General features: G+C 46.8%; 2 protein-coding genes across 11 annotated transcripts in view; both read right to left on the reverse strand.

Annotated features, from left to right (window-relative positions):
* The window catches only part of Nup210l (nucleoporin 210 like), a 106,351-nt gene extending 103,777 nt beyond the window's left edge, over window positions 1–2,574 (reverse strand). The window contains exons 1-2 of the mRNA XM_032897883.1: window positions 2,384–2,574; window positions 218–354 (exon numbers count right to left, since the gene is read on the reverse strand). Of these exons, the coding sequence (XP_032753774.1) occupies window positions 218–354; window positions 2,384–2,574 (328 nt within the window). The remainder of the gene's footprint in view (window positions 1–217; window positions 355–2,383) is intronic.
* A 2,896-nt stretch (window positions 2,575–5,470) lies between these two features.
* On the reverse strand, window positions 5,471–26,746 carry Tpm3 (tropomyosin 3). 10 transcript variants are annotated; one of them, XM_032897886.1, is made up of 9 exons: window positions 26,510–26,746; window positions 19,752–19,885; window positions 18,753–18,870; window positions 18,589–18,659; window positions 17,234–17,309; window positions 16,543–16,605; window positions 16,212–16,281; window positions 15,238–15,316; window positions 7,557–7,961 (listed from the first exon to the last, which is right to left on the reverse strand). In XM_032897886.1, the coding sequence occupies exons 1-9, from the start codon at window positions 26,639–26,641 to the stop codon at window positions 7,940–7,942; spliced, it is 765 nt and encodes a 254-aa protein (XP_032753777.1). In that variant the 5' UTR covers window positions 26,642–26,746; the 3' UTR covers window positions 7,557–7,939. The 10 variants fall into 10 exon arrangements, with proteins under 10 accessions (XP_032753782.1, XP_032753779.1, XP_032753786.1 ...); XM_032897885.1 differs by lacking the exon at window positions 17,234–17,309 and adding an exon at window positions 17,877–17,952 and having other exon boundaries at window positions 26,510–26,744; XM_032897892.1 differs by lacking the exon at window positions 7,557–7,961 and adding an exon at window positions 13,954–14,376 and having other exon boundaries at window positions 26,510–26,745.
* Window positions 26,747–27,261: the final 515 nt, after the last annotated feature.

A 27,261-nucleotide genomic window follows, 5' to 3' on the forward strand; every position in this document is an offset into this window, starting at 1 on the left:
CTGAATTAAATAGTGTATACCAGCGCTAGAAAGACCCTGTCTCAAAATTGTAAATAAATGTCTGGTCATGGTGGTACACACCTGTAATCCTAACACTCCAGAGGGCCAGCCTGGTCTAGAGACATAGTGAATTCCAGGAAAGCCCTGGCTACAGAGTGAGACCCCGTGTCAAGGAACTACAGCCACAAAGCCCAATGAGTCAAATCCCATAACGTACCCACTTCTCGAGCGAGAATAATACTGCTGAGTCGTATCGGTTGGGTGGATTCAGCAACAAGAACTGCCCTTTGGGAGCAAGAGGTGCCATTTTCGTATAAAGGCTGTATGGCAACTGCATCGTGCTGAGTGGAATGCCTGCCAAAACGACACGGTTTAGAGCATGAAATAAATACACGGGTCAAGCCAGCACATGCAAGAAGTGTCTACAGTTCTCCTATGTTACATACCAGTAGGTATGCCCAATGACATTCTACAGAACCACCGTTAGAAGACACAAAGGGGGTTGGGGATTTAGCTCAGTGGTAGAGCGCTTGCCTAGGAAGCGCAAGGCCCTGGATTCGGTCCCCAGCTCCGAAAAAAAGAACCAAAAAAAAAAAAAGAAGAAGACACAAGGGGATTTAGCTCAGTGGTAGAGCGCTTGCCTAGCAAATGCAAGGCCCTGGGTTCGGTCCCCAGCTCCGAAAAAAAAAAAAAAAAAAAAAAAAGAAGAAAGAAAAAAGAAAAAAAAAAAAGAATTAAAACCGGAGATTGATGAGACCCTTTTCCCAATGAGCATGTGTGCAAAGATCTAAAATGTTATTCCTCCCACGATGTTTAAAACAGGACTGACGCCAGGCAGCGGTGACACACACCTTGAATCCCAGAACTCTGGAGGCAGAGACAGGCACATCTGAGAATTCCATTTCCAGCCTGGTCTACAGTGTAAATTCCAGGACAGCCAGGGTTACGCAGAGAAATCCTCTATTAAAAAACAAAAAACAAGGGCTGGAGAGATGGCTCAGTGGTTAAGAGCACTGACTGCTCTTCCAGAGGTCCTGAGTTCAATTCCCAGCAACCACATGGTGGCTCACAACCATCTGTAAAGAGATCTGATGCCCTCTTCTGGTGTGTCTGAAGACAGCAACAGTGTACTTATATATAATAAATGAATAAATCTTAAAAAAAAACAAAAAAAAAACAAAAAAAAAACAAAATATGGCTGGAGAGATGGCTCAGCAGTTAAGAGCACTGCCTGCTTTTCCAGAGGACCTGAGTTCAATTCCCAGCAGCCACATGGTGGCTCACAACCATCTGTAATAGGGTCTGACGCCCTCTTCCGATGTGTCTGAAGATGTGTACTCATACATAAAATAAGTAAATCTTAAAAGAAAAAATCCAAACTATTAAAAAATACTCACAGCATGGGAAAATAGCATTGTGGCTGTGTTTGCAACAAGATAAAGCTTCCTCTTACCTTGAAATGTAATTTCCTGTAAGCCTAGAAATTGAGCTGCTATCTAAAATGGAAAGTATCCTACATTCTGGGACCAAAACAAAAATACAAAATAATCACTAGCATATTGGATGGATGGAAAGCTCTCAATACTAGAATAATTACTAAATGATGAACATCACACTGGGCTGCCCACAAACCTAAGTTCCTCAAACTTCATGAGAGTTTAAGTTCTTGGACTCCTAGAAGGCAGGAAAGGGGCTAGCAATGTAGTTTCTAAGTTGAGGGCTGGTAGCATGCGCTAAGTTCTACTCCAACCCTCCGATCTGCAAAGGTACAGGAAGGGGAAATCTCTTTCACTTAGAATAAATATTCTGATATCTAGAGCTTTCTTCGGTTAAACTCTTACAGTTCAGGTAACCACATCACCCGTCATTGACTTCTCTAACATGCAGGAAGTTTATGGTCGTTATCCCAGAGCAAACTACCCACCTTCCCACAGCCACTGAATCCCCTTGTACAGGGGAAGGAGACTCTCAGATCATCATCTTCATGCATAATGAATCCTGTCTTATTACTCTAGCTTTGTGGTTGTTGTCAGGGTCTCCTAACATGGCTCTCACTCCACCCATTTCCAGTTTCCATCATTAACCTTTCAATTGGGGAAAATGAATGCCGGCAGTGTCTGTCTGACTCCGGGCTTGCCTAGGCCAACAATTGCTTACACTGACTAGCTGTTCTCAACCGAGAGGCGGACTCCCCAACCTAGTTTTGGTTGTTTGTTTGTTTTTTGTTTTTGTTTTTTCCTAAAGAGCCTCATAACTTAGGGTATATCCCATCCAAGGATGCCACCTGCAGGCCCCTCCACACTGTGGAACCACACCAGATTCCTGTAATCCTTTTCTTCTTCACTGTGGGGTCAAGATCATGTGATCTCTGCGCGCAGCTCACCAGATGTAGCAGCCCCGCTGAGCCTCCAGCAAGAAGGGTACGCGGCCTGGCTCCCGGCTGAAGGGTAGTAACACTTGAGGTACATTAAGTTTATTGGCCAGGGTCCCAATTAAAAACAGGAAGAAGTGGTGTGGAGTCAAGGAGAAAAGAAGTCTGAAGCTTCTGGGTCGAGGAGCCCTAAAGGCAATCATGGCGACCGCCTGCTCTCAGCTTCCCGCTCAACTACGGGTGGCAGCACCAACACCAACCAATCCGCAGCCACAACGTCAGAGCGTGCCTTTCCTGCTAGGAATTGTGGGTACTTTTTAAGTGCACCAATTTATAGAAATTTGAGCGAGACACAAAGAGCCACTTTACTAAATATTCGAGGGTAGATTTTACTAACAAACAGACAGAACGGTCTAAAAACCCAAACAGAGTTTCCCATCTCGACTCCTCACGTTGTTGTCTATTGCTTGATTCTATTTTTACTTTTTTAAAGAAATAGGGCAGAGAGTCTAGGGCGAAACTCATGGCTTGTATGTACAAAGGTCTGGGTTCAACCTCCAATATTAAATACAAGAAACAAGTTATTTAATTTTAAAAATTGAAGTAATTTCCAGCCGGGCGTGATGGCTCACGCCTTTTATCCCAGCACTTAGGAGGCAGAGATAGACGATCTCTTTGAGTTCGAGGTCAGTCTGGTGTACAGAGTTGTTTCAAAACAACCAGGACTATTACACAGAGAAACCCTGCCTCATAAAAACTCTTGTTTCCAGTCAGCATTAGTCTAAGGGTTCTAAATGGAAAAAAAATTCCAGTCTCTGGCATAAACAGCTGGCCTTTGTCAAGATAAGTATATTATCTTTACTGGGAATCAGATCTCTGTCCTGCTTCAAGACAACAATGCAGGAAACGCCAGACACTCACAAGCAACTGGAAAAGCCATTGTCTCATACAACCTGACTCAGCAAATACTCCCGGGAGAACTTGTTTTCCAGTAGGATGTGGTACCACACACCCATAATCTCCGTCATCTGGAGGCTGAGGCAGGAGGATCAAGAAGCCTAGTTTAAAAAATAAAAGCCTCGGGGTTGGGGATTTAGCTCAGTGGTAGAGCGCAAGGCCCTGGGTTCGGTCCCCAGCTCCGAAAAAAAGAAAAAGGAAAAAAAAAAAAAAAAAAAAGCCTCTCTGTTCAGTTCACCGGTGTTCATTGAATGACGACTTGAGTTCCCTGCGCCCACATAAAAACAGGGCACAGCATGCTTCTCGTCCCAGCACATTGGGGAGGCAAAGACCAGAGGGGCTTGAGTGTCAGCCAGTCTAGCTGAATCTGTGAACATTAAACTCAGTGAGACCCCCTGCTTCAAGAGAGAAAACTTGACTGAGGAAGACACCCAATGTTGGCCTCTGGCCCCCATGAAACCCCCTCCCCATAGAGCATAAAGAAACCTAAAAACCCTTGTTTTCTGCGAGTACTCAAAAGAATATTCAGAAGCGTGAGCAACATCCTGTCTTAAGGAGGCTAATAAATCCATGGAGTTCATATGGTTGTAGTAACCAATGTGTACCTCAGTTTGTTAGATTATGTGATTTGTCTTCACGTTGCCCTCCATCTACAAGAGAGGGAATTTAACGATTTAAACCAGACATCCATTTACCCTTCAACATTTGGGCTGGCATGCATGCACGTTCATACCTGCATTCCACAGCATGCTGACATCAATCATTAAGCAGTAAGCAGGAGTCAATCCTCTTACTGTGTAGACCCTGGTGGGTCCAACTCAGGTCGTTTAAGTTTGGCTGGCAGGTGCCTTTAACCACTGAGCCATCTTACTGGCTCCCTTTGAATAGAGGCTGTTGCGCTTCCTAGTCCAGGCTGTACTAGAATTTATTATGCAGCCCAGAATGGCCTCAAACTTGTAGCAATCCTATCTTTGCCCTGATCTCCCCACCCGTGCTGGAATTACAGCAATCAGCCTTCAAGTCTGGCACACCCAGGAATTTAGGAGCTAAGGCTTTATTGTTCAAGAAGTATTTTGAGTTGGGGGTGGTGATGCAGCTTTTAATCCCAGCCCTCAGTACACGAAGGCAAGCTGTTCTGAGTTAGAGGCCAGCCTTATTTATGTAGGCCAGGACTACATGGAGAAACCCTGTCTCAAAAAAGCCAGCAGTGTTTATAAAAAGGGAAATGTTTTAAAGCGAACGCATGGTAGCTTGTCCTTTTAATCCCAGAACTTGGAAAGCAGAAAGTGGATCTCAGTTTGAGGACACCCTAGTTTACGTAAGTACTAGGCTAGCTAGAGCTATGTAGTGAAACTATCTCAAAACACAAAACGAAAGTAAAAGTGTTTATGTCGAAGTCAGGGGCCAACCCTATATGCTTTCCTCAAATGCGAACTTTAAAATTTTTAAATGCATTTTTGCACCAGGTGTGGAGGTACACACCTTTAATCCCAGCACTTGGGAAGCAGCAGAGGCAGGTAGAGCTCTTTTAAATTTGAAGGCAGCTTGTCTGTGTGTGAGCTTGCTTAAGTCCTCAGATCCCCTGGAATTGAAATCATTGATAGCACCACCTCGGGTCTCCCAGCAGGCGTTCCTGATCCCAGGCACCCCTCCAGCACACCATTATTTTTGGAGACAGGTCTCTCCCTGTAACCTTGGCTGTCCTGAAACTCACTACATAAACCAGGCCGCCTCAAACTAAAGAGATCAGCTTGCCTCTGCCTCCTGAGTGCTGGGACTTAAGGCATATGATGCCATGCTCGTTTGTGAGGGTCCAAACTGAACTTGAGGTTTACTATATGGGCTAACTGGCCCAGGGATGCTCTTGTCTAGCCTGGGGACTGGGGCTGCGTGCGACTACAGATGGGTGTGCACTGCTTCGTCTTTATATGGGCGCTGGAGACCTAACTCAAGTCCTCATGCTTGGGTAATCACCTTACCAAGGGCACTACCTCCTAAACCCCAGCCAGATTCTGAACCCATGTAATTTTTCTGTGTGCTCTATGTTAAATCTGTCTGTTGTCAACCACAAAGACTGTCAATGGGGTCCGTATAGTCCTGTGGAGAAAGTGCATTTCATTTAATAAAGTCAAGTAGGTCAAATCATGGAGGGACTGGTTCTTTATTCAAAATGTCACTTGTCACTATTCAGTATCAAAACAGTTGCACTACAGGGTTCTCTTTCTCCGGTCGGAGGAGTACAAACAAGCCAGGAATCTGCAGGGCGCCCACCTAACAGGCTGAGGAGAAACCACCTGAACATGGCAATTGGGTGGGGACACTTGAAAGATCAGCACACCACTAGCCCACAGACTGCAAAGAATTCTCACAGCCAGTGGGCTGGCCAAGGTAACCCAACCCCCCAAACACAATTTCAAAATAATATAAAATTTAAAAAGTTCTTTTTTTTTTTTTTTTAAACATAAGCTATTCAAGATTTCTCCAGCACTGACTGATACAAAGCACAAAGAGATGGCACTTTAGAGACAGCAGCTTCAGGAAAGAGCAATGAGATGACTTTCATGTGGCTAAATCAGTGGCACAAACATAATTTCCTTCTCTGTCTCCCTTGGGGGCAGGTGAACACTAAGAGGTCACCACAACACAAAGGGGCAGCATGATCCATTTCTGAGCAGTTGGGAAAGGGGTAGAGCTGAGACAAGTTTGGGCTCAGGGCTGGGGCTGAACGGTAGCATGCTGGCCTAACATGCACGAGGCCCTGGGAGGCGGGGGCGTCTCAGATGTCTCACTGTCCTATTTGGTCACATCGGATGGAAAAAGTAAAAACTAAAAATAAGTGTAAAGTTGTTCAAAGATATCAAAGCTGAAAACCTTCACAGACCGGAATGGTTTTTGTTTTTGGCTAACTTCCTAGAATCCCTGTTGTTTGGCTAAGACTTGGTACAGAGCACTGAGGTCTCCCACAGTGGAGTCTGCCTGGGCTCTGCTGGCTCTCAGTAAGGCAGGCCCATTCCTGTGTTTCTCCTCCATGGCGAGACGGTATCCATTAGGCTAAGATGTGCTGCTCCAAGCTGCACAAGTGCTTGGAATGTTAAAAATGGTTGCTAAGACCAAAAGTAATCACAATGTGCATATCACAACTGCATTGAGGACACTTTGCGTTGTGCTCACATTCCCTTAAATATTGTTCCCAAAGGTGTTCAGCCCTCCAGCTGGAACTCTGGGAAGAGGCTGACACAGTTTTGTGAAAAAGACAAGAGGGGTAAGAGGGGTGGCAGGAGGGAAAGCAGCCTTCAGTTAAAAAGATCAGCCCTCAGTTTCAAGGCCAGCTTCAGGGAGGTTGGCCTCAGGCGGAGTCAAGGTCAGAGGGAGGAGCGGCCGCAGGGCAGGGCAGGGATGGGGAGGTCTACATCTCGTTCAGGTCCAGCAGGGTCTGGTCCAGCATCCTTTGTGTACAGAGATGCTCCTCTTTGGTGCACTTCAGCTTATCTAGTAGGAATAATAAAGAAGAGCGTTATACAAGGTTCCAAGTTCTCCCCATTCTGAGACTAGTTCCAGTTGCAAAAAAGTTACAGGAGGCAGCTACCACACCCCTGGGCTCGGTGGGACCTCTGGCCTATTGAAGCCAAGGACTTTCTCTACTACCTGGGGGAGGGAACTGGGCTTATCTATCATTTCCTCTCCCTCCCACAGGCAACCAAAAGGTATTCAGCTTTCAGTCTCCAGAGGATCCGGCAGAAAGCACCAGGCACCCACCCACTCTTTGGCTCTGTCCGAAGGTCATTACCTACTTGAAATGCTACAGTAGAGTAAGACCACTGCAGACAAGGACAGATCAAAATCTCAGGTAAAGAGCACAAGATCCTCCTACAGTAGGTACTTTCTTCAAAGTGGGGAGGACAGGAGCCCTCAGGTTTAAGTCAGGAATACTACCCAGATGCATTCTTGTAAGTAGAACCCCATTGAGATTTTAGCAGAGTTATTAACAGAGCTGACCCAGACAGTGACTTACAACTAAACACAAAAGCAGCAAGAAGGAAAACTATCAGGAAGAAAGCCAGTGGAGGGACACCAAGCATTCACCTGCTTAGCAAGTAAACCACAGAGCTTCAGGGAAGAAAACGCGCAAATCAGGCCATTTTCACAGCACACACCCGTCTTTCCCATCCCCGTTTCCACCCAGTCAGAAGAGCCCATCCCTGGGCCTGCAGATGAAGCAGCTACAACATCTTGTCAAGTCAGTGTTTTTATTGTTAGAAAATAACCATGCAGGTGAGCAAACCCTACAGTCAGTGTACAGGTGAGAGGGCTGCAGCTAACGGTTTCCAAGTTCCGCACTAAACCTCCCAGGCCCCGTCTTCATCACCCACAATCTAGAATAGAAATAGCCATTGCAACTTGAAGGGGGCTGCCAGGAAATCAACAGTAGTCTAGCTGCCCTCATTAAAAAACAACTTGCTTAGGGCGAACAGTGACTTTTTAAAAGGCAATCAGCTTTTGGCTGGGTCCAGGTCAGTGGTGTGGGTTTACTGGGCATCAGGGAGCCCTGCCCGTCAGTCACAAAGACCATGCAGCGTTAGCTTCAGCTCATTAGAAAGCAGGCGGTTTCGCTCAAGTTGGCTGTAGAGACGCTCTGCAGCAGCAACAGAGAGGGGAAGAGGACAGGAGAAACAGGAGGAGAGAGAGAAAAGGGGAGGTTAGTAGAAGGCAGAGGCAAACGTGTCTTTCACCTAGCTGGTCTATGTAACATGCACCATTCGGCAGGAGAGTACGAGGACCCAGGGCAGGAAGAGTGAGGCACTTGGTGGAAAGACCAAGAAGGAATACAGTAAGAATTTCAGCTGTAGGACCATTCTGAATGTGAGCCCACACTTCCTTCACAGCATCTATGCCTGGGCTGGGACCATCACATGGCAGATACAGACTTAGAAAGAGGCATTCAGCCACGAAGCCTTGGAAACCCCAAAGGGAACACTATGCATAACTACGTCACACACTCGATCCTTCACTTTCACACTTCATACATAGTGTAGTATAACAAAGGCATCCTCAAGTTCTCCCCAACTCATGGTCAGGTTCCCTTTTATATAAGAAACTCAACCTACTCAAGTCAGCAATATACCTAGCACTTAAAGAATATAAGCTAATTATGACGACTGTGGGGTTTAGAGACGTGGTTCAGAGGTTTAGAGCATTGGATGCTCTTCTAAAGGACCTGGGTTCAATTCCCAGCACCACACGGCACTTCATAACCACCTTTAACTACATTCCCAGGGAATAAATGACTTCTTCTAGCCTCCGCAGGCACTAGGCATGCATGTGGTATACAAACATAAAGACAGTAAAACATCCCCATAAAATAATAAAATACAGTTGGTTTAATGAACATTATATTGTCTCCTTGCCGAAGGTGGTCACATTCCAATTTAGGCCAATGAGATGTAGCGGAAGCTGGAGCTTGCAAGAAAATTTTATCTCTCCTTTGCTTTGAACATAAATGTGATGTCCTACATATACTATGTATTTCAATCTTAAGAAAATCTAACATACTCTAGTATTCATAGGCCATGGTTACTCATCAGTAGCTAGACTTGTTAGATATAAAAATTCCATGCTACCAGGTCTTTTTCTTATAACCTAAAGCATTACTAAGTGTACATTTAATCGGTGCTTGGGTCCACTGCCTTTATCTAGGCTTTCTACTTAGAGCACATCTTAAGGAGAAAATGAAGTATGAAGACTTTAGACTACCCACATTCCAATGAGACAGGATCTTGTTCCGTTGCACTGGCTCACTGGCTCTTCTCAAACTTGATCTTGTAGCTATAGTCCCCAAAACCAACTGGAATTAGATAGGTGTGTACCACTCCACCTAGAGCTGCCTCCCCAGTGCTGGGATCGAAGGTGTGTGCCACCACACCACTGGATGCTCTTCTACAGGACTTGGTTCAGTTCCTAGTTTAAGTTAAACCTCCTATGTTTTAGAGTCTGTTTCAACATGAGGCATAGTCTCATTTTGAAGCTAGGTCTTGCTCTCTTGCTGGGACTGATCACAGAGACAAAACACTTAGATAAGCAGTGGTTCTTAGTAAGTGGCACATCACTCCCCTCTCCCAGGAAGGACATGGGAATTTGTAAAGGCATGCTTCAGGAGGTCTTTTCCCAAAGGTTATGTGTCTTGGGCTGGCTTCAAACTTACGGAATCCTCCTGCCTCTACTTTCAAATGCTTTAACTGTAGATGTATGCCTCTATGGCCACAGATAAGCTGTCAATGACCAGAAGGTTCTACAGATATGTACTGGCCAGAGGACAGTAATATGCTAATGTGCAGAAGAATCTTCTGTGTGTGCAAAAAGTACCCTGTACTGGGCTGGAGAGATGGCCCAGTGGTTAGGAGCACTGACTGCTCTTCTAGAGGTCCTGAGTTCAAGTCCCAGCAACTACATGGTGGCGTACATCTATCTACAATGAGATCTCATGCCCTCTCCTGGTGTGTCTGAAGATAGTCTACAGTGTACTCATTCATATACATAAAATCAATAAATAAAACTTTACAAATAAAAAATAAAGAATTATCCTATCCCACATGACAGAACAAGAGTAGTCAAATTAGCTCCTAGGGGCTAGATGTTGGGCCCGCCTGACTCAGGAGACATTCTTGACAAATAGTAGGCACTCTCACCTCACCCTCACCCTCACCACTCAAACTGTGCTACTACAGCCATGTCTCATCCATATGCAATGCTTTGATTCCCACACCTGTTTTTAGACTTTATTTCCTAACAAAATCAATCCCAGGGCAGCAGCGTTCCCTAAACTCTCATTGTTAGAAACGTTTCTGAGCTTGAACTTAGCGTCTAAGTAACTGTTTCTAATGACTAAAATGTCTGGATCAGATACTTTTACTTCATTTTTAAAGCTCTTAGTTTCTGATAGCACCAAAATAGGGCAAAGTGGGACTCATTGGCTCTGTTCTGGCCACGCCCAACCAAAGAATCCAAAGATGGGCCAGCAAAAAAGTTCAATGGACACTTGCTGCCAAGCCTGGTGACCTGAGTTGGATATCTGGGAGGAACCAATCCCTTTAAGTCCTCCTCTGACCTCCATATGCAAATATGCATACGCATGGGCCTGTGTTCACACAATTAAAGACAGAACAAAAACAAAAGAACCCAAGGAACTACAGTGTGTTCACGGAAGGAGGTTTCAACAATGGCAACAAGGGAAAAAGAAACTCAGTCATCACTCTGTTGGCTTTAGGGAGCCAAGTGCTTTGCTCTGATGGTTGGTACCAAGAAACAAGCGCGCTCCTGTGAAACCAGAGTGTGGGAGAAAAGACCCAACCTCACACCAGTCTAGGTGTACCCTCACTTTTCTTGTAGAAAGAGACTTGCCAATGGGAGAAAGTGAAAACTACGAGAAAGAAAAAGAGAAGCTACATCTTTGTTTTTCTCAATCTCCTATTGTTCTTAGCTCATTCTCTTTGCTTTTCAAATGATGCTAGGGGTTGATTCTAGAACTCTGTGCACAGTAGGTAAGCAATCAACGTGTGTGTGTGTGTGTGTGTGTGTGTGTGTGTGTGTGTGTGTCCCTTTGACTGCTTTTAACTTTCTGTTTTGAGGCAGGGGCTCAAACCCTCACTCTGCTGTTCTACCTCCCGCCTAACATCCAATGTTTGTAACTGTTCTGAGCAACAGTGTCATGGGATTACACTAGGGTTCTTTTTTTTTTTTTTTTTTTTTCTTTTTCGAGCTGGGGACCGAACCCAGGGCCTTGCGCTTCCCTAGGCAAGCGCTCTAACCACTGAGCTACATCCCCAGCCCCTTACACTAGGGTTCTTAAATTTAAACGAACTTTATTCATTTTAAAAATAAATAAAACTGAATTCTAGACTCACCACAAGACATGTTTAACAGCCACAGAAATAAGTGGCTGTCACGCCAGACATCAGCGGCCAGATTCTACTGGCATAGCCACTTTAAAGTGTCTTTACTGCTTTTCCTCTTTCATTAGTGCCTCTCCTGTCTCTTGAACAGGGTATCTGCCCAATGCTCCAAACACACCCCCAAGTCCTCCTCATTTCCCCTCCTTCTCAGTCTGTCTGCTGGGGCTAAGAAGCATTCAGCTCTGAGCGTCATTCCCTCTCCTCTATCCCTCCAAACAAGTTCGCGTGACTTCTGCCCAACTAAGCTTTTCTCTTTAACTTTTTCACATCTGTACTTGTTGGTCTTTTTTCTTTGAGACAGGGTCTCTCTCTCTAGCACTGGCTGTCCTGGAACTAACAACACAGACCAGGCTGGCTTCCGCCCGAGTGCTGTGATTAAAGGCATGTGCCACGTGACTGGCATCTTTATGGTCCTAAGATGTTTGGATAACTTGAAACAACCTGCAGTGCCTTTGGACTCCAAAATCTCTATCAGCTCCTCCTCTGGCAGCCTCAGGATCTTGCTCTCACCTGCCCACCTTTCAGTTTCTCAGACATACGCTTCTCGTGCTTCCCAAACCAGAACATTACCTCCCTACATCTTTAACCCGATCACTTTCTCAGACTCAAAACCAGTCACCTAACTTTACCTCTGCTCTCTCAGTTGTCAGGAGTGATCTTACCAGGCACAGCTTTGCATGCGTCTCCTACAGTGAGACCTAGGCTCAGAAAACTAAACAGATAAATCTGCAACCTAACCTCGTATTTCCCAAAGTACAGCATACTCTTGGTTAGAGGTGTGTGCATGCCTCTGCTTATCTTGTGAACTTTAAAACATCTTAAAAGCAAGAGTGGATTGAAAACAACAAAGAGAGCAGACCAATGCTAGCACAATGATTTGCAACTTGGGGCCAGCACACATTGCTAATACGCTCTCAATCCAGTATAAACGTATACAGGCACACAGATGTATTATTTTTAAATTGGAAAAAAGTTTTATGTTTTGTTGTTTGGGCAGTGTCTCATGTAGCCCTGGCTGTCCTGGGACTGTTTGTGTAGCCCAAGCTCGCCTCAAACTCATGTTTGCCTGCCTCTGCCTTCTAAGTGCTGGGAATAAAGGCATGTACCATCCAGCTAAAGTTGTTTTAAAAGAATCTCACTATCAGAACTTGATATGTAGACCGGACTCAGAGATCCATCTGCTGAGATTAAAGGTATATACCACCACACCCAGGGTCTTGTTATGCAGTTTAGTGTGGCCTTAAACGTTTGATCTTCCTTCCTCAGTCTTTTGAGTACTGGGTACAGGCTTACCCACCATGCCTAGATACATCAACTGTCGTTCTTCTCGTAGCACACACTCGTTCATAAACTACAGTGGCATCTCCAGCAGGTATGTGACACGAACAAAGCTTCCCAGCTGCATCTCAGCTCCGTGCTGCCCCCAACCCTACCTCCCAGCTACTGTGGTCTTCCCCAGCTTTGTGTTTCACTCTGCTCTTCTGGACCTAGAATACTGAGCACTGACTCTCTCTAAACTGCATGCTGATCACCAAGAGCCAGTCTTAGGGCTGGTGATGTAGCCCCGTGGTAAACGCTTGCTTAGAAGGCTTAGGGCTCTGGGTTCAGAATTCTGCATCACCAAACCAAACACAATGAACAGACCTCCTTGGGAGGCGGAGACAGGACTGCCGTGAGCTGAAGGGCAGCCTGGGCATATACTGAGTTCCAGGATATCCGGGGGTAGTGTCAAACTCTCTCAAAAAGATAAAGAGCTCAAAAGTTCCATTTTGGGGGGGTCATCATGAAGCCAGTTCCCCTCCCAATTAGCACCTCACACTTTACTAATTGCGGCTCACACAGCAGCTTCAACCTAGGGCTTACCCTGTAGACTCAGAGCAGCCTGTGTGAAGGAGGCTCCTCAGCTGCACTTATCTATCAGGACAGGAGAGCTAGAAAACACCAGGACCTGCCAAGTAAACCAATCTCTCCTTAATCTCAAAGGGTATGTGGCAGGAATGTGTAGGCAAAGGAATCTGGCTTGGCAGAGAACTTCTCTATGTAGCTATACCTTCCCTTTCTCTCTTTGTGGTACTGGGTTTCAAACTCAGAGCCTTGTGTACCTTGGGTGGACACTCTCCCAGTGCCACATTTGTAGCCCCGGATACTGAAAACTGAAATACTATGCAGTATTTAGCTGTGATACCAAATTTATCTTGTGTATAAACTGGAACATCTATCTGTGAAGTGTTGAGATTGAATTCTACAGTATATAACAAGAATCTCACTAGTAGACATTTAATAGTAAGTCATTACCCTCGTGTGTATGTTGTTTGGAATATGCACGACTGGTTCTTTTTCCCATCATTCACCACGCGCTTGCTACCTCACCATAGAGCAAAGCAGAACAAACAGCAGCAGCCTCAAGTGAGTGAGAAAAGTTTGGAGACGAAACACCCGTCTGTCAAGAATCCAACCCACCATGCTACACGTTCTTCTGTGAGCCAGGATGATAGAATTACTCAACTGTAAGGATGTACCTGAGGATGTAGTATCTGAATCTTTGGCAAAAGGGCAGAGTATATTAGGAGGTAATTCAATGGTTGCTGATCTTACTGTATGGGAGAGGGGTTAAAAGAATGAAAATGCCCAGGTAGACTATGTTAAGAACTCCCAAGTAATGAAGTAAGACTTGAGGAATAGCACCAGACTTCCTACCATGAGGAGCCTTTACTGGTCACTCTGACAATACTCTAATCAGCAAGTTTAAGTGACAAAGAAAAACACACACACACAAAGTAGCTTTGATCGTACAGAGGTCAGAGAGGGGAAGCCTAATCCAGCTGTCCCCACTCCACACCGGCAGGGCTCCTTCGTCTGTGCAGCAACAGCTTTGTCAATACACAAATGCAGGAGGGCACGATGCTTTTGGCAGCTTGACATTTTAATATGGGGGTGAAAGCAAATATGTAAATTGCTTTGTGCCCCGCCCCAGGCCCTCCAGTCCTAAGGCTGTGGGAACCAGCCAGGCTGACCCAAATGGAATCCAGAGCGAGTGGGGTGTTGGGTTCCCCAAGGAAAGGGGGGTAGATCCAGAACAGAGCAGAAACGGTGACAGTTTATCTGTATGAGAAAGGACACTCGAGGTGAGAAGGGCTGGCTCAACTGAGGCAGCAGCTTAGGAAGAAGGGAACAGGGCGACAGAGCGCAGGAGAGAGCGCCAGACACACAGGCTGCAACACTCTCCTCCCAGGGTTAGTAGGAAGACGGTGCAGGTTAGCACTAACCAGGCCCACAGCACACAGGTAAAGTCCCCCAAAACTCTTGGTGCTGTTTACTGCTTGGCTTGCTTTGGGACTCAGTTCAATTCTTAAACTGGCTGCTTCTCACCCCGGGTATGTCCCATTAACTTTGCTATCAGGGCACAAATCAGGATCTCTACACATAACCCTGGTAGTCCTGGAACTCACTATGTAGAGATCTGACTGCCTACGCCAGGATTAAAGGTGAGCGCCACCATGACCGTTTCCTTTTGCTTTTGAGACTGTCTTGCCATTCAGCGCTAACTGGCCTTGAACCTGCATAGCCCTTCTGCCTTAGCATCCAGACAGCAAGGATTACAGTGCTGTGTCACCATGCCTAGCTTTGAGAAACCAAAGTGAAAAGTTCCAAGGAGAACTGGCCACAGTGGCACATGGCGATCACCTTAGAGGTTGAGGGTTGAGTTGGGAGAATTTGGAGTCTCAGGTCAATATGGCTTATATAATTAGACCCTGTTAGAACTAGATGGGAGAATAAGAGAATATAAATTATATCAAGATTAAAAGCCTCTCCAGGTTCTGCCAAATGGATAACCAGCACCAACGTTTGTTTGCAAGTGGGTGGAGGCTGCAGATTCAAGGACAAAACCCAAGCACACTCTGCGCAGCCACACCCTCACCCACACGCCAGGACCCCAGCCCCACTCTGCTGCCTGATAGTTACATAGAGGTCATGTCATTGAGGGCGTGGTCCAGCTCGTCGCTAATGGCCTTGTACTTCAGTTTCTGGGCATAGAGCTCATCTGGACAGGCACAGGAACCACAGGGGTGATGGAGGGTAAAGTGAAAGGTATCAGAAGCAGATGAAGAGAGGAGTCATTAGAAAATAGGAAAAAATGTGACCACAGGTCTAAAACCAGGAAGAAAAAACAAAACAAAACAAAACTATTCTGGTAGCCATGACTGGCCATTTCTAATCTATTTTCCCCATGGCCAACAGTACTTCCTGATGTCTCTTCAAGCCAACTGGAGCCAAGAACTGAGAACCTGAACACACGCCAGCTACTCCAGGCACCCAAGAACAGCTCTTCCTCCCACCCAGTTCTGAAGCAGGGGTAACACTTAAGGAAGACAGAAAAGGGACCAAGCACACAGCCGTGGTGACTCTTCTCTGCCTACTCAGGGTGATCGCTCTTCACGGTTCTATGGCCACCTCCCCAGACCAGTCACCAAGACCGTGTCAAGGAAGTCCTCAGAGCAAAACTTGCTTCTTTGTTAAGGTGGACAGCCACTGCCGCCAAACTACAAGAACAAGAAGCCCTGACTGTTCGTTCTGTTGGTCTAGGCTGTGAGAATTGAGTGCTGTCTCCTGCAGGTGTCACCCGGCCTGAATGATAATGCACAAAGTGGCCGTGGCTTCCGTTTCCACTCAGAGTCGAGATTTAAGATATTTAAGATTACTAAACTGGAGATAAATACAGCCATTACATCTTCTCAAAGGAAAGACGGCAGATTCCAGAAATAAGTAGTCTCACTAAAGGAAAAGATTTAAAACTCCTGACATGCTTTACCTAGCTAGAATACAGGACAGGACACATCAATATACCAAGTCACTACCAATTCCCTGATGAGCAGACCAAAGGCTCGAGATTAACGGGCAAGGCCTTCCTCTCTCATGCTCCCCAATGTGCTCCATACCTTCCAAGTCATCAATGGTCTTTTCCAGTTTGGCTACCGATCTTTCAGCAAACTCAGCCCGGGTCTCCGCCTGAGGAAGTACAAGCAGAATGAAAGTGGTTACTTTCCCCTCATGCCTCTGGGCCATTCAGAACCAAAGTCAACAAGGCTCATGATTAATAATAGAATATTGGGGTTGGGGATTTAGCTCAGTGGTAGAGTGCTTGCCTAGGAAGCACAAGGCCCTGGGTTCGTCCCCAGCTCGAAAAAAACCAAAAAAAAAAAAAAAAAAAAAAAAATAGAATATTAATGCTTTATTTATCTTTCCATGTGGGTCAGCCCCTCAGCTCACCTCCTTGAGTTTATCAGTAAGAATCTTTATTTCTTCTTCATACTTGTCTTCTTTTTGAGAGTACTGTTAAGAAAAGTAGAATACAAATTTCAGAGTAGAAACTGTCTCACAGACAACAGCCATTATTATTCTTACATAAGCCATAGACATTCTCCTGGACTTGATTTGGTCCAGGGCTAAAAAGCAAGGACCAGTTTTTGACAATGGGTCCCAAGACCCAACCATTTCTAAACAAAACTTGCAGAGTAAGCTCCACCAGGACCCTCTTTTGCCTTTGCTAACAGACTTAAATTCTGATCCTATTCCTGTCAACCCTTTCTCCAACGTAACCGGCAGGAATCTACAGTCAAAGCATCCCCTCATGACGGTAAGTGGCAATCATCTGTCTTGACTGCTACCAGGAAGGTCTAAGCTGGCACTGTTGGCCCCTTCTGATGCTCCTTTGATGCTGATTCTGAGCCCAGCAGTAACAGCTCAAGGAGCACGACTCCAGGCACTGCAGACCACAGAGTTCTTTAAGCCTAAGCAATGGGCATACATAGGAATTAGCACTAAACTACACTCTGACGGACAAAGGTGGGAAGGAAGAGAATGCTTTTCACCGGATTATACGGGATGGGTAAGTGTCTTTCATTAAGGGCAGGGCTGGGCCCAAGCACCAAAGCCTGACGTCTTCACAAACCAGCCCTACCTTCTCCGCCTGAGCCTCAAGAGACTTGAGGTTGTTGGTGACATTCTTCAGCTCCTCCTCCAGCTCAGAACACTTACTGTGAACATTTTAAATACCGCAGGAAAGGAAAGGGGAAAGAGGAAGAAATAAAAAAAAAAGGAGAGAGACACACAGATGTGAATTGAACCTATGTGTAGAGAGAGTGGGGCTGCATATCAGGGAGGAAAAGTTTCTGGGTAACCTGAGCAGGTATGGACCCTCCTCCCTCTACCATGGAGCTCGCACACCAGGAGCTGGCCCTCCTGTGCTCGGAGTGTTTGGCTCTGGTAAAGAAAGAACACTTGAGAGAAATCACTCACTACCAGGGAAAAGTTACGACTGCACTTGGGTGTGGGTGTGGGTGTGGGGACGGATGCCAAACCCAAACGACAACCCCCAATCACCCAGGGGAGGCAGAGACCCTTGGGGGAAAGGCAGAGAAGCACTAGGAAGGAGGAGGTGAGAGAGGCCAAGTGAGTGGAAAGGAAGGATGGAGCATTCCGTGAAGAGATGAGAACGCACTCAACAACTCAACCGGTGGAGGGAGGCAGCTGCGAAACAAAACCAAACGCAAGAGACCGCGCCGCACACACGGAGGCTCCGTGCACGGGCTTCAGGTTAGTACCTTTTCTTCAGCAGCACTCAGACACTTCAGGTTCTGGTCCATCAGTCTGATCTGCTCATCCATCTCTCGGCAACGGCTGTTAGTGACAGTCACGGGAATGGCACAAGCCAGGTTGTGGGGAAAAGGTTAAAAAAGGAAGAGCAAGAAAACAAGCCACAAAATGGGGTATGGGGTGGGTGAAAACAACAAACGGATGGGAGGAGCACACCACCATGGTCGTGATATGTCATGTCTGGAGGAGGTGGGGAACGCAAGGCAAGCACCACAGATACTATCCATGCTGACTTTGTTACACAAGGCCAAGCTGGTACCAATGGGCAGCATGTGATTTCTCTAAAGCCTTTGCTCTCAAGATCCCAGGCAGATTGGCAAAGTGTGTTAAAAACAGAGACCAGGTCTCCAATCGGTACAGGCCAAGGAGGAAGAGACTCCTCTTCCTGTCGGGTGGAAGGACCCGACAGGACCTTCCAACCAGCTGTTTGCCGTATTAGTTTCCATGTCCCCCATTAGAGAATCTTCTCAAGAATAAGCAAGCCCTGTTCCCTGTTACTAAAGGGAAGAGAAAGCCCAAAGCCATTCTTAGAGGCTAAAAGCACTAGAGGACCACCACCCTCCCGGCCTGTTTAACAAGGTCGAAGGAAGGCTAGTTTACTCGGAGTTAGTGCCCAAGCAGGCAGGATGAGCTGACAAGATCTGGAGACAAAATACTCACGACTCTGCCAGCTCGGCGCGTTCCTCCGTGCGTTCCAAGTCTCCTTCAATAATCACCAACTTACGAGCCACCTAGAAGAAAAGACCCCAGTCCAGCTCGAGCAAGCCAGGGAGCTATCCCCTCAGGACTGCCCCTGCAGAGGCTGCACTGCAGAGGTGACTCACCTCTTCATACTTCCTGTCTGCCTCTTCTGCAATGTGCTTTGCTTCCTTCAGCTGGATTTCCTGGAGCTCCATCTTTTCTTCATCTTTTAGAGCCCGGTTTTCAATCACCTTCATACCTCTGCACAAACAGAATGAAAGAATGAACAGAAATGACATTCTGTTTCAACTCCATTGCAAACACTCAAAACCACACCCTCTGAATCCATTCCTCTTAGTCACCAGAATGGACATTCAATAGCACCTGAGCACCGGTACCATTTAATTGAAAACTTCTTCTTATAAAACAATCAGGGGCTGGAGAGATGGCTCAGTGGTTAAGAACACCGACTGCTCTTCCAGAGATCCTGAGTTCAAATCCCAGCAACCACATGGTGGCTCACAACCATCTGTAATGAGATCTGATGCCCTATTCTGGTGTATATGGAGACAGCTACAGTGTGCTTATATATAGTAAATAAATAAATCTTTAAAAAAAAAACAAAAAACAATCAATTGTGGGTTAGGGATAGGACTTCACAATATAGCAGGTGGCTGATATATATGTATGTATGCAAGGCCCCAGTTCAATTTGCACAGTACAAAAAATACTAGCAATATAAAATCACTACCATTTAAAAAGTAGGTCTCAGGGCCTGGGAGTATAAGCCAGTGGTAGAGGATGTGCTTAGCATAGAAAGCAGATGCTGTGTTCAGTCTGCAAAAACAAAAGCAGGCCTAGACCAGGATACGGTGGCACAGGCCTACAATCCCAGCGATTAAAAAGTGGAGGCGGGATGCTTAAGAGTTCAAAGCCAGTCTGGGTTACATGAGACCATGCCTCAAACAAAAAAAAAACCGCAAGTAAAACAGACAGGTCTAGTGGAAAATCCAGGTCAGAGCCACCATCGACTATATTGTTTACAGTGCCAGGGACGGAACCCAGGACACCTACCTCGGGCCAGGTAACCGAGGGCAGCTCCACTCGCCGCCCCACGGCCTACTCTTTTGGAATTCACCTACCTCTCACTCTCATCAGCAGCCTTCTCCGCTTCCTCCAGCTTCTGCAAAGCAGTGGCAAGGCGCTCCTGGGCGCGGTCCAGCTCCTCTTCAACCAGCTGGATCCTGCGGTTCAAGGAGGCCACCTCAGCTTCAGCCTTAAATCAATGGGAAATGGAAAAGAACCACCTTTTGGTGAAAAGAACCAACTGTGACAGAAGGCTAGACTACTATGAAGAACCTAGTCATGTAAGCGAGAGATTCGGTCTTGGCTTAAATGCTAAAAGATCTAACACGCGATGATTAACCAATTTTCTTCTTCCCCATCTAAGAACTCCCCTTTGTTCCGTATGAAATGTGTTGTTCGTGTGAAGTAATCTCAGGTAGCCCAAGCTGGGCTGAACGTCTACCTAAGTGTTGGGATTACAGATCTGCACCACAATGACCAGTTTGTGCTATGCATGTCAGACAAGCACTCTAACAACTGAAACACACCCTCAGCCCTGAAGAGCATTTTAAATTCAGTTCCTTATCCAGACAGCATCATCTTCTCTCTTCTGGACTCAATGCAAATCCCAGAGCCTAGAAGAGCTAACAAACCCAGGTGTGATGACACACATCTTCAATGGCGGAGGCAAGTAGGCCTCTGTGAGTCTGAAAAGCCAGTCTAGTCAGTCCTAGTCTACACAGTGAGATCCTGTCTCAGAAAAGCAGCTAGAGGACACAGACTTCTTCAATGACAAACTACTTCTAGCTTCCAACTCCAGGTCCTCTTGAGTGTTGGGCCTACAGACATATACCAGGACAGTTGACATTTAGTATTTCTGTCATTTTATAGTATTTCTCTCTATATATAATCTGATTTGCAGTTTAAGTTGTTTACCTTGTGGTCCCCTCCCTGCACACACCAGGAAGATGACCAACTAGTGCCTTCCAGACAGGAAAGGGAAAGGGTGCTGGAAAGATGGCTCAACTGCCAAAGCTACCAGATGCCTCAAAGGCCAAGGACCTGAGCTCCACCCCTGGGTGGACAGAGAGAACTAGTCCCCAATACTGTCCTGACCGCCACGCAACTCTGTTCCATGTGCACAGTCATTCACACCCACTTAAAACAAAGTGAACTGGGATATTTCCCCCACCCCACCCCTTCAAAGTGTTCCCTCATTCCCTTAACAAAGGATGGTACATTTCAGTAACATTATAAAAACAAACAAGAAACCTAGCTTCCACCTACCACCACGCCTCTGGCTGGCTGACTGCCTTTCTATTCCTCTAACAACCTCTGACTAAGCTTCACTGGACTTCAGTACAATTCCTAACAGTAATTTCCCTGGCTTGCTGTACAGCAAAGCACAGTTCAAGTCCAAGTAAGTCACTGGCTATGAGCGGGAAAGGAACAAAAGGCATAGCTACTACACTGTCAATCTGGAAAGTGTACTCATAGATGGGAGTGTGCACTGCCACAATCCTAGCACTCTGGGGACAGAGACATAGGGACCATGAGCTCAAGGCCCATGTGGGCTACCCAGGGAGACCCTGTTTCAATTAAAAAAAAAACAAACAAACAAGCAAACAAAACAAATTTAAGCTCTTTGCTGCACATGTTGACGTACAGATGCTTCTGGTGAGCTCTGGCTCTCCTCTCCAGCCCAGATTGTGCCTGAACTCTATTACCCTGGATTCCTCTTAACAGTCAAGGGTGGGTGGGAGCAACGGAAGAATCTGGGCCATCAGCCCTACGGGGAGGGATAGAACTGGGTAAGATGCCTGCTAACAACCAGGATCGGAACAAAAATTTCCACATACAAACACAGGAGAGTGGAGAGATTGGGAAAGGAGGCAGGAGACCAGGATACAGGAAAAGAAGATTGAAAAGTCTACATAAATTGAAATTCCTAAGAAAGCATTTGTGTTCCTAACTGTACCATTCAGAATACCACAAAGGCAAGCATTCTTTAGTTCTGTCTCTTCTATGAAAACAGATGTCTGGTTGGACAACACAGATTTACCCTCACAAACCCAACAAGGCCAACCAGTCCAGAGCAAGCCAGGCTATGAGACCAGGGCTGCAATATACTCGCAGTACCAGAGAGTACTTACCCCTTTCCATGACTAAAACAAAAAAAACGTGTAGAATGCAGCCTGAGGGGCTGGAGAGATGGTTCAGCAATTAACAGCACTTGTCACTCTTACAGAGAACCCAGGTTTGATTCCCAGCACTCACACGGTGATCTGCAACCATCCCTAATTCCAATTTCAGAAACTCCAAAGCCCTCTTCTGACTTCCATGGGCACCAGGTACATATGTGGTACACATACATACATCACACAGGCAAAACATTCACACACACAAAAATCAATAAACCTAAGGGTGGAAAATTAAAGAGAAAAATGCAGCTAGATCTGCAGGAAGCACATGAAATGTTAAGTCCCCTTCCAGCTCCTAGTTACCCAAACTGGGAAAAGATAACAGGCTATGGGGGCAGGGTATAGTTTCCATGGCAACAAGCTGGCTCTAGCACTTTCTCCTACAAGACGGCATTTACAATTGAATTCTTCACAAGGGTGGGAAAAGAGGAAGAGAAAATACATCTTGGTGCTCTTCTGAGAGAGCAACCCTGTGTTAAAACAAGAACCAAAGATTTAGGAGGCCCAGCAAAAGCTTCAGACAGACAAGAGGGTGGAAGGTTCAGGACAGAAAGTTCTACTTCTTCCCCTACAGCAGAGCAGTTCTCTTTACAAGGAAACAAAAGGCTGAAAAAATCAAGATCTGATACTTCCTCCAAAGGACTAGGAAGACAGCTTACACAGAGCACCCAAGTCAGCAGGTCCCTCCAGGTCCTGGGGCAGGCTAGCCTGACTCTGAGAAACATACATTATACTTTGTTTTCCCCCATTATTCTAGATTTTACCTAATGCCCAGTAGGGTCTGCCTACCTCCCCACAATTCAGAGGATAGAGTGAGGTCTTCCATCCAACAGCAACAGGAGTCTCCATTGTCCAGGAGGCAAAAATCCTAGTGGTGGAATGCAGCGGCCATTTGGTCACATTAAAAGATGGCTGATGGCAGCTTTGGCTATGGCGGAAGTTTAGTTTAAATGCTGCAGCGGGCTGTCCATCTGTGCAAGCCTGACAGCCTGGCTTTGACCCTCTGAACCCATGTAATGGTGAGAATGGACTTCACAAAGCTGTGCTCAGCACACATTATGGCACGTGTGCTGGCTGACATACAAACATTATGGCATATGTGCTGACACGCTAACATTATATGCATACGCAATGATAAATTTTTTTTAAAGATTTATTTATTTATTGTGTATAAGTACACTGTAGCTGTCTTCAGACACATCAAAAGAGGGCATCAAATCCCATTACAGATGGTTGTGAGCCACCATGTGGTTCCTGGGAGTTGAACTCAGGACCTCTAGAAGAGCAGACAGTGCTCTTAACCACTGAGCCATCTCTCCAGCCCAATGATAAATTCTTTAATGTGAAAAGAGGCCCAAAGCATACCACATCCCTTAATGCAAGGAGCCGTGGAAGCTGGTAGAGACAGAGCAGGGCCAAGGACAGACGGGAGAAGTCTAAATCTGGCATTCTGCCACACTGGGGTTTCCCTTTTTAGATAGAAGTCACAGGTGTAACTCACAGTAGAGACAGTACTAGAGAAACCAGGCCTGTGGGGAAGAAAGGACTGCTGTGCCCTGTGTTCACACATGCACACCCACTGTGTTCACACAGGCCAGGGAACTTTCCTCAGGAAATTTTACCAAGGGGGAGGGAGGCTGGGGATTGGAGCTATCCGCCCCCCAGAGTCAACAGAGGTGGAGTCTAGGCAGAGGCACTTAAGAGCAAAGGGCTGTTTGCCTCTCCTGGAGGAGTGTGCTCTAAAATAGGGGGCAGAGAAAGGCAACCAGTAGCCAAATCAACCCAAACCTCTAACAGGAGGAGAGGTCACAGTGCTCATGTGTCCACCAGACACACACACCCAAGCATCCTAGGCCCCTTCCCAGACCAAGAATTTAGGAGCAAAGTTAGGAACTTCTGTTCAACGCCCACTCTCCTTCCCTCGGTGGTACTTCGGTTTTGGAGCACAACAAAAGGAAAAGTCAAAAATACCATAGAGAACGTGGAGAGAGAGAGAGAACTAGTTTTTAAAGGGTAAGATGAACCACTCACTTAAAAATGGTGACAATGGGGGTTGGGGATTTAGCTCAGTGGTAGAGCGCTTGACTAGCAAAAGCGCAAGGCCCTGGGTTGGTCCCCAGCTCCAAAAAAAAAAAAAAAAAAAAAAAAAAAAAATGGTGACAATGGGGCCAGAGAGATGGCTCAGAAGGTAGAGCTGCTCTTTGTAGACTTTGGCTCCCACTTTGCCTGGTGGGGGTGGGAGGTGCATCCACAACTACCTGCAACTCCAGCTCAAGGGGGTCAGACACTCACACACACATATATGAATAAAATTAGTAATAAGAAAGGTCACAGTGGAGACACAGGCACGGCAGCTGAACACGGGAGGAGACTATTCCAGAGGCAATGCAGAAGGCTCACTTGAGTCCAACAGTTGAAGGGCCAGCCCGTGCAGGTAAGTTCTCATGTTATACATGCATCTTTTTATCACTAACAATAAGCGCATTGAATTTTACACTGTTACCTGTTGAAGTTTAGACAAGACAGGGTGTAGTTGAGAGGTTGAGAAAGTTTGTCTTAGCATAAGGCCCTAGGTCTGATCCCAGCACCACTTAAGACCCAAAACAAGAAAACACTCTTATCAAATACAAAGGAAATTCAAAACCGAAAGTAAACCGGGGAACTATGTTATAAAAGGCCTGGCTGCCCTCAGAACTTGCCGCCCAGCTTTGGCCATGTCTAGTTTAACAAAGGCAGCTTGGATGCCCATACAGAGTGGAACATGACAGTCCACTAATACGACATAGGATTTCCACCAGGTAGTGTGACAGGAGGAGCCTACAAAACCCACATTCCACAGCAGCCCTACAAGAAAGAGGTGACTCAAGCATCTCCCTTCCTCCTCTGACTCTTCAGTAGAGGCTCAAAGTTCGAGAGTGCAAAAAGTCAAAAGCTCACAAAGAAGATACTAGTTTCATCAATATTTAACTACCACCCCACTTCCCCATTCTGAGGACTTCCTCAGGAGGCTTCTGTGAAATAAGCACATTTGGTAAGCCCTGAACATGTGAAAACACTCAGGTGGCTTATCTCAGAGTCATCACGCAGAAGAAAGGAATGCCAAATGTACCTGCAAGGAAAATGACCAAACTCTGGGACAGAGAGACATACCCTAAAACCACTCCAGGGTACCTACACTTAGACATCGGCCTAACACCGCTGCACCCAGCTAATTCCTTCCACTGTACTCTTTTCTGGAGACTTCCTCATCTCTACAGCAATCTCACTAGACTTGATAAGGAGAAGTTACAGGCATGCCAGGAGTGGCCAAGCAAGCCTACAGTAATTCCCAAGGTAATTCCAGCACTTGGGAGGCTTAGGCAGGAGGATTGTTGGGAATACAAAGAGACATCCTGTCTCAAAACAGTCGTACCGGACACCTAGGGTGATGTGAAGACAAGCTCTGTCATCTCTATGCCCATTATAAAGAATTTTTATAACGTTTAAACATTAACTTGGAAGGGAACTGTGCTCTCCTTTTCCACACCTACCCCTTTTGCCCCCTCAAAAATATCGTTACTCCTCAAATGAACAGCAGAGAGACAGAGAGAAAGAGAGAGAGAGAGAAAGCAAGAGCAATAAAGAACGCCAGTAAACCACAAGAGTTCTTTTTCATTAGGTCTTAAGCAGGAATCCATTCATACCACTAACACAGGTGAACAAAACCCACTGGATAGCTAAGAAAACAGCTTCCCCCGAAATCACCAGTGCCACACACTAATCTGTTCCCATCCTCCAATGTTCCAATCAGTCAGGAACCTTGAAACTGGCGTGGCATTTGACTCTCTGCTATACACTCCCTTATCAGCCAGCTTAGGAGAAATGTTCTAAGTCAAATTTGTACTGCTCACATTTCTGGCAGAAGTTCCTGCCTTCCAGGTCATGATGGGCAGGGCCTACTAGGTTTGCTGGCCCCGACATTTGCTAACAACGGGGGGAGTACCATCTCCTCTCCCACTTCACAAGTGAGGGGCGGGAATGCCAGTTAGTTATAAAAGGTCCCCAAGCTCGAGGATGGGAGGTGGTGCTGTGGTCTTAAGCTCCGCCAGTGAGGGAGGGAACCCCGCTTCCTCTCAGCCAACTGCTGGCTCATTTCCTGAGTAGGAGGAGGGAGCGGAAAAGCTGCCAGTAGGCCAGGTCGGGGGCTTTCCGGCGGTTCCCACCTCCCACCCTCATTTTTCACAGGTTAGGCTCGGCCCCCTCCCGGACCAGAGAAGCACTCACTAACTTCTACCCCTCAGACCGGAAACCTCAAGCGAGAGTAAAAGGTCCCCACCCTTCTCAGAGAAGTGGGGGAGGGAAAGACCGCTGAGCCCCTCCCCTGGCCGCGCCCGGCTCCGAGGGACTGAATGAATGAGCTGGGGGAAAAAGGGAGAGGGCAGCCCGCGCCGCGCGGAGCTCGATTTTTTCCAGGGTCTATCTAGCCTGCTCGCGCAAGCACTTAGTTTCCTCCGCAGCCGCTTACCGGGCCATCGTAATCGAGTCCCACCCAACCTTCGGGCTCCACGACTAGTCAGGGCTTCCAGGGCTCCATGGAGCTGAGCACAGCAGAGTGCTGATCCCTTCCCTGCTACGCCCCGACTCTCCGTGCTTACCTGCTCCCGGGCCCGCCTTTCTCCCTCCACTTCCCGCTGGAGGCGCTCGGCCCTCTCCTCCGCATCATCAGCCTGCTGCTGCAGAACCTGGATCTTGCGCTTTACCGCCTCGATGGTGGTGCTCCCGGCCATGGTGCCTACCCAGCTGCTTCTGGAAATCAGGTTCCTACCTCCTCCGCTCGGCGTTGTAGCCGCTTTTCACCCTACTTCCGCCTGCTCCGCCCTGAAATACCGGAACTCACTCACCCGCCCGGATGTGACGCCGCCACCACCGCGCGTCCTCCCCCTGCCAAGCAGGCGGGAACGCAGTCCACTCGAGGGGCAGCGGGCAGAAAGTGAGGGGTGAAGCCTCCCAGTAACCCTAGGCGACCACTCAGGGCGGTCTTTCCTTAGACCAGTAAAGGGGGGCGGGGTTTGGTAAGGCTACCATAGTAACTGAGAGGCGCTTCATAGTCTAGCCTCACCCACCAGGCTACCTCCCAACAATGGCTGTCCCATTTACTAGAATGGTGCTGTCGTGATCACTTACGCAGGTGACCCCTCTCTTATCCAGTGCCTCCCTACCACTAAGTCCGCTCCGCAATATAAAGTATCCCATATGCTTCCCTTTCTACTCAGTTTACGACAGACTCCAAAACAAGGTTCTGAGACAAGCCTAGAAGACTCTAGCCTTCATCTTGCAAGGAGTCGCAGTGAGCTCCTTTGAAAACCTATTAGGAGGGGCTGTGGATATTGCTCAGATTGTAGATCAC

This window comes from Rattus rattus, chromosome 3, assembly GCF_011064425.1.
Source record: "Rattus rattus isolate New Zealand chromosome 3, Rrattus_CSIRO_v1, whole genome shotgun sequence".
NCBI classification, from domain to species: domain Eukaryota; kingdom Metazoa; phylum Chordata; class Mammalia; order Rodentia; family Muridae; genus Rattus; species Rattus rattus.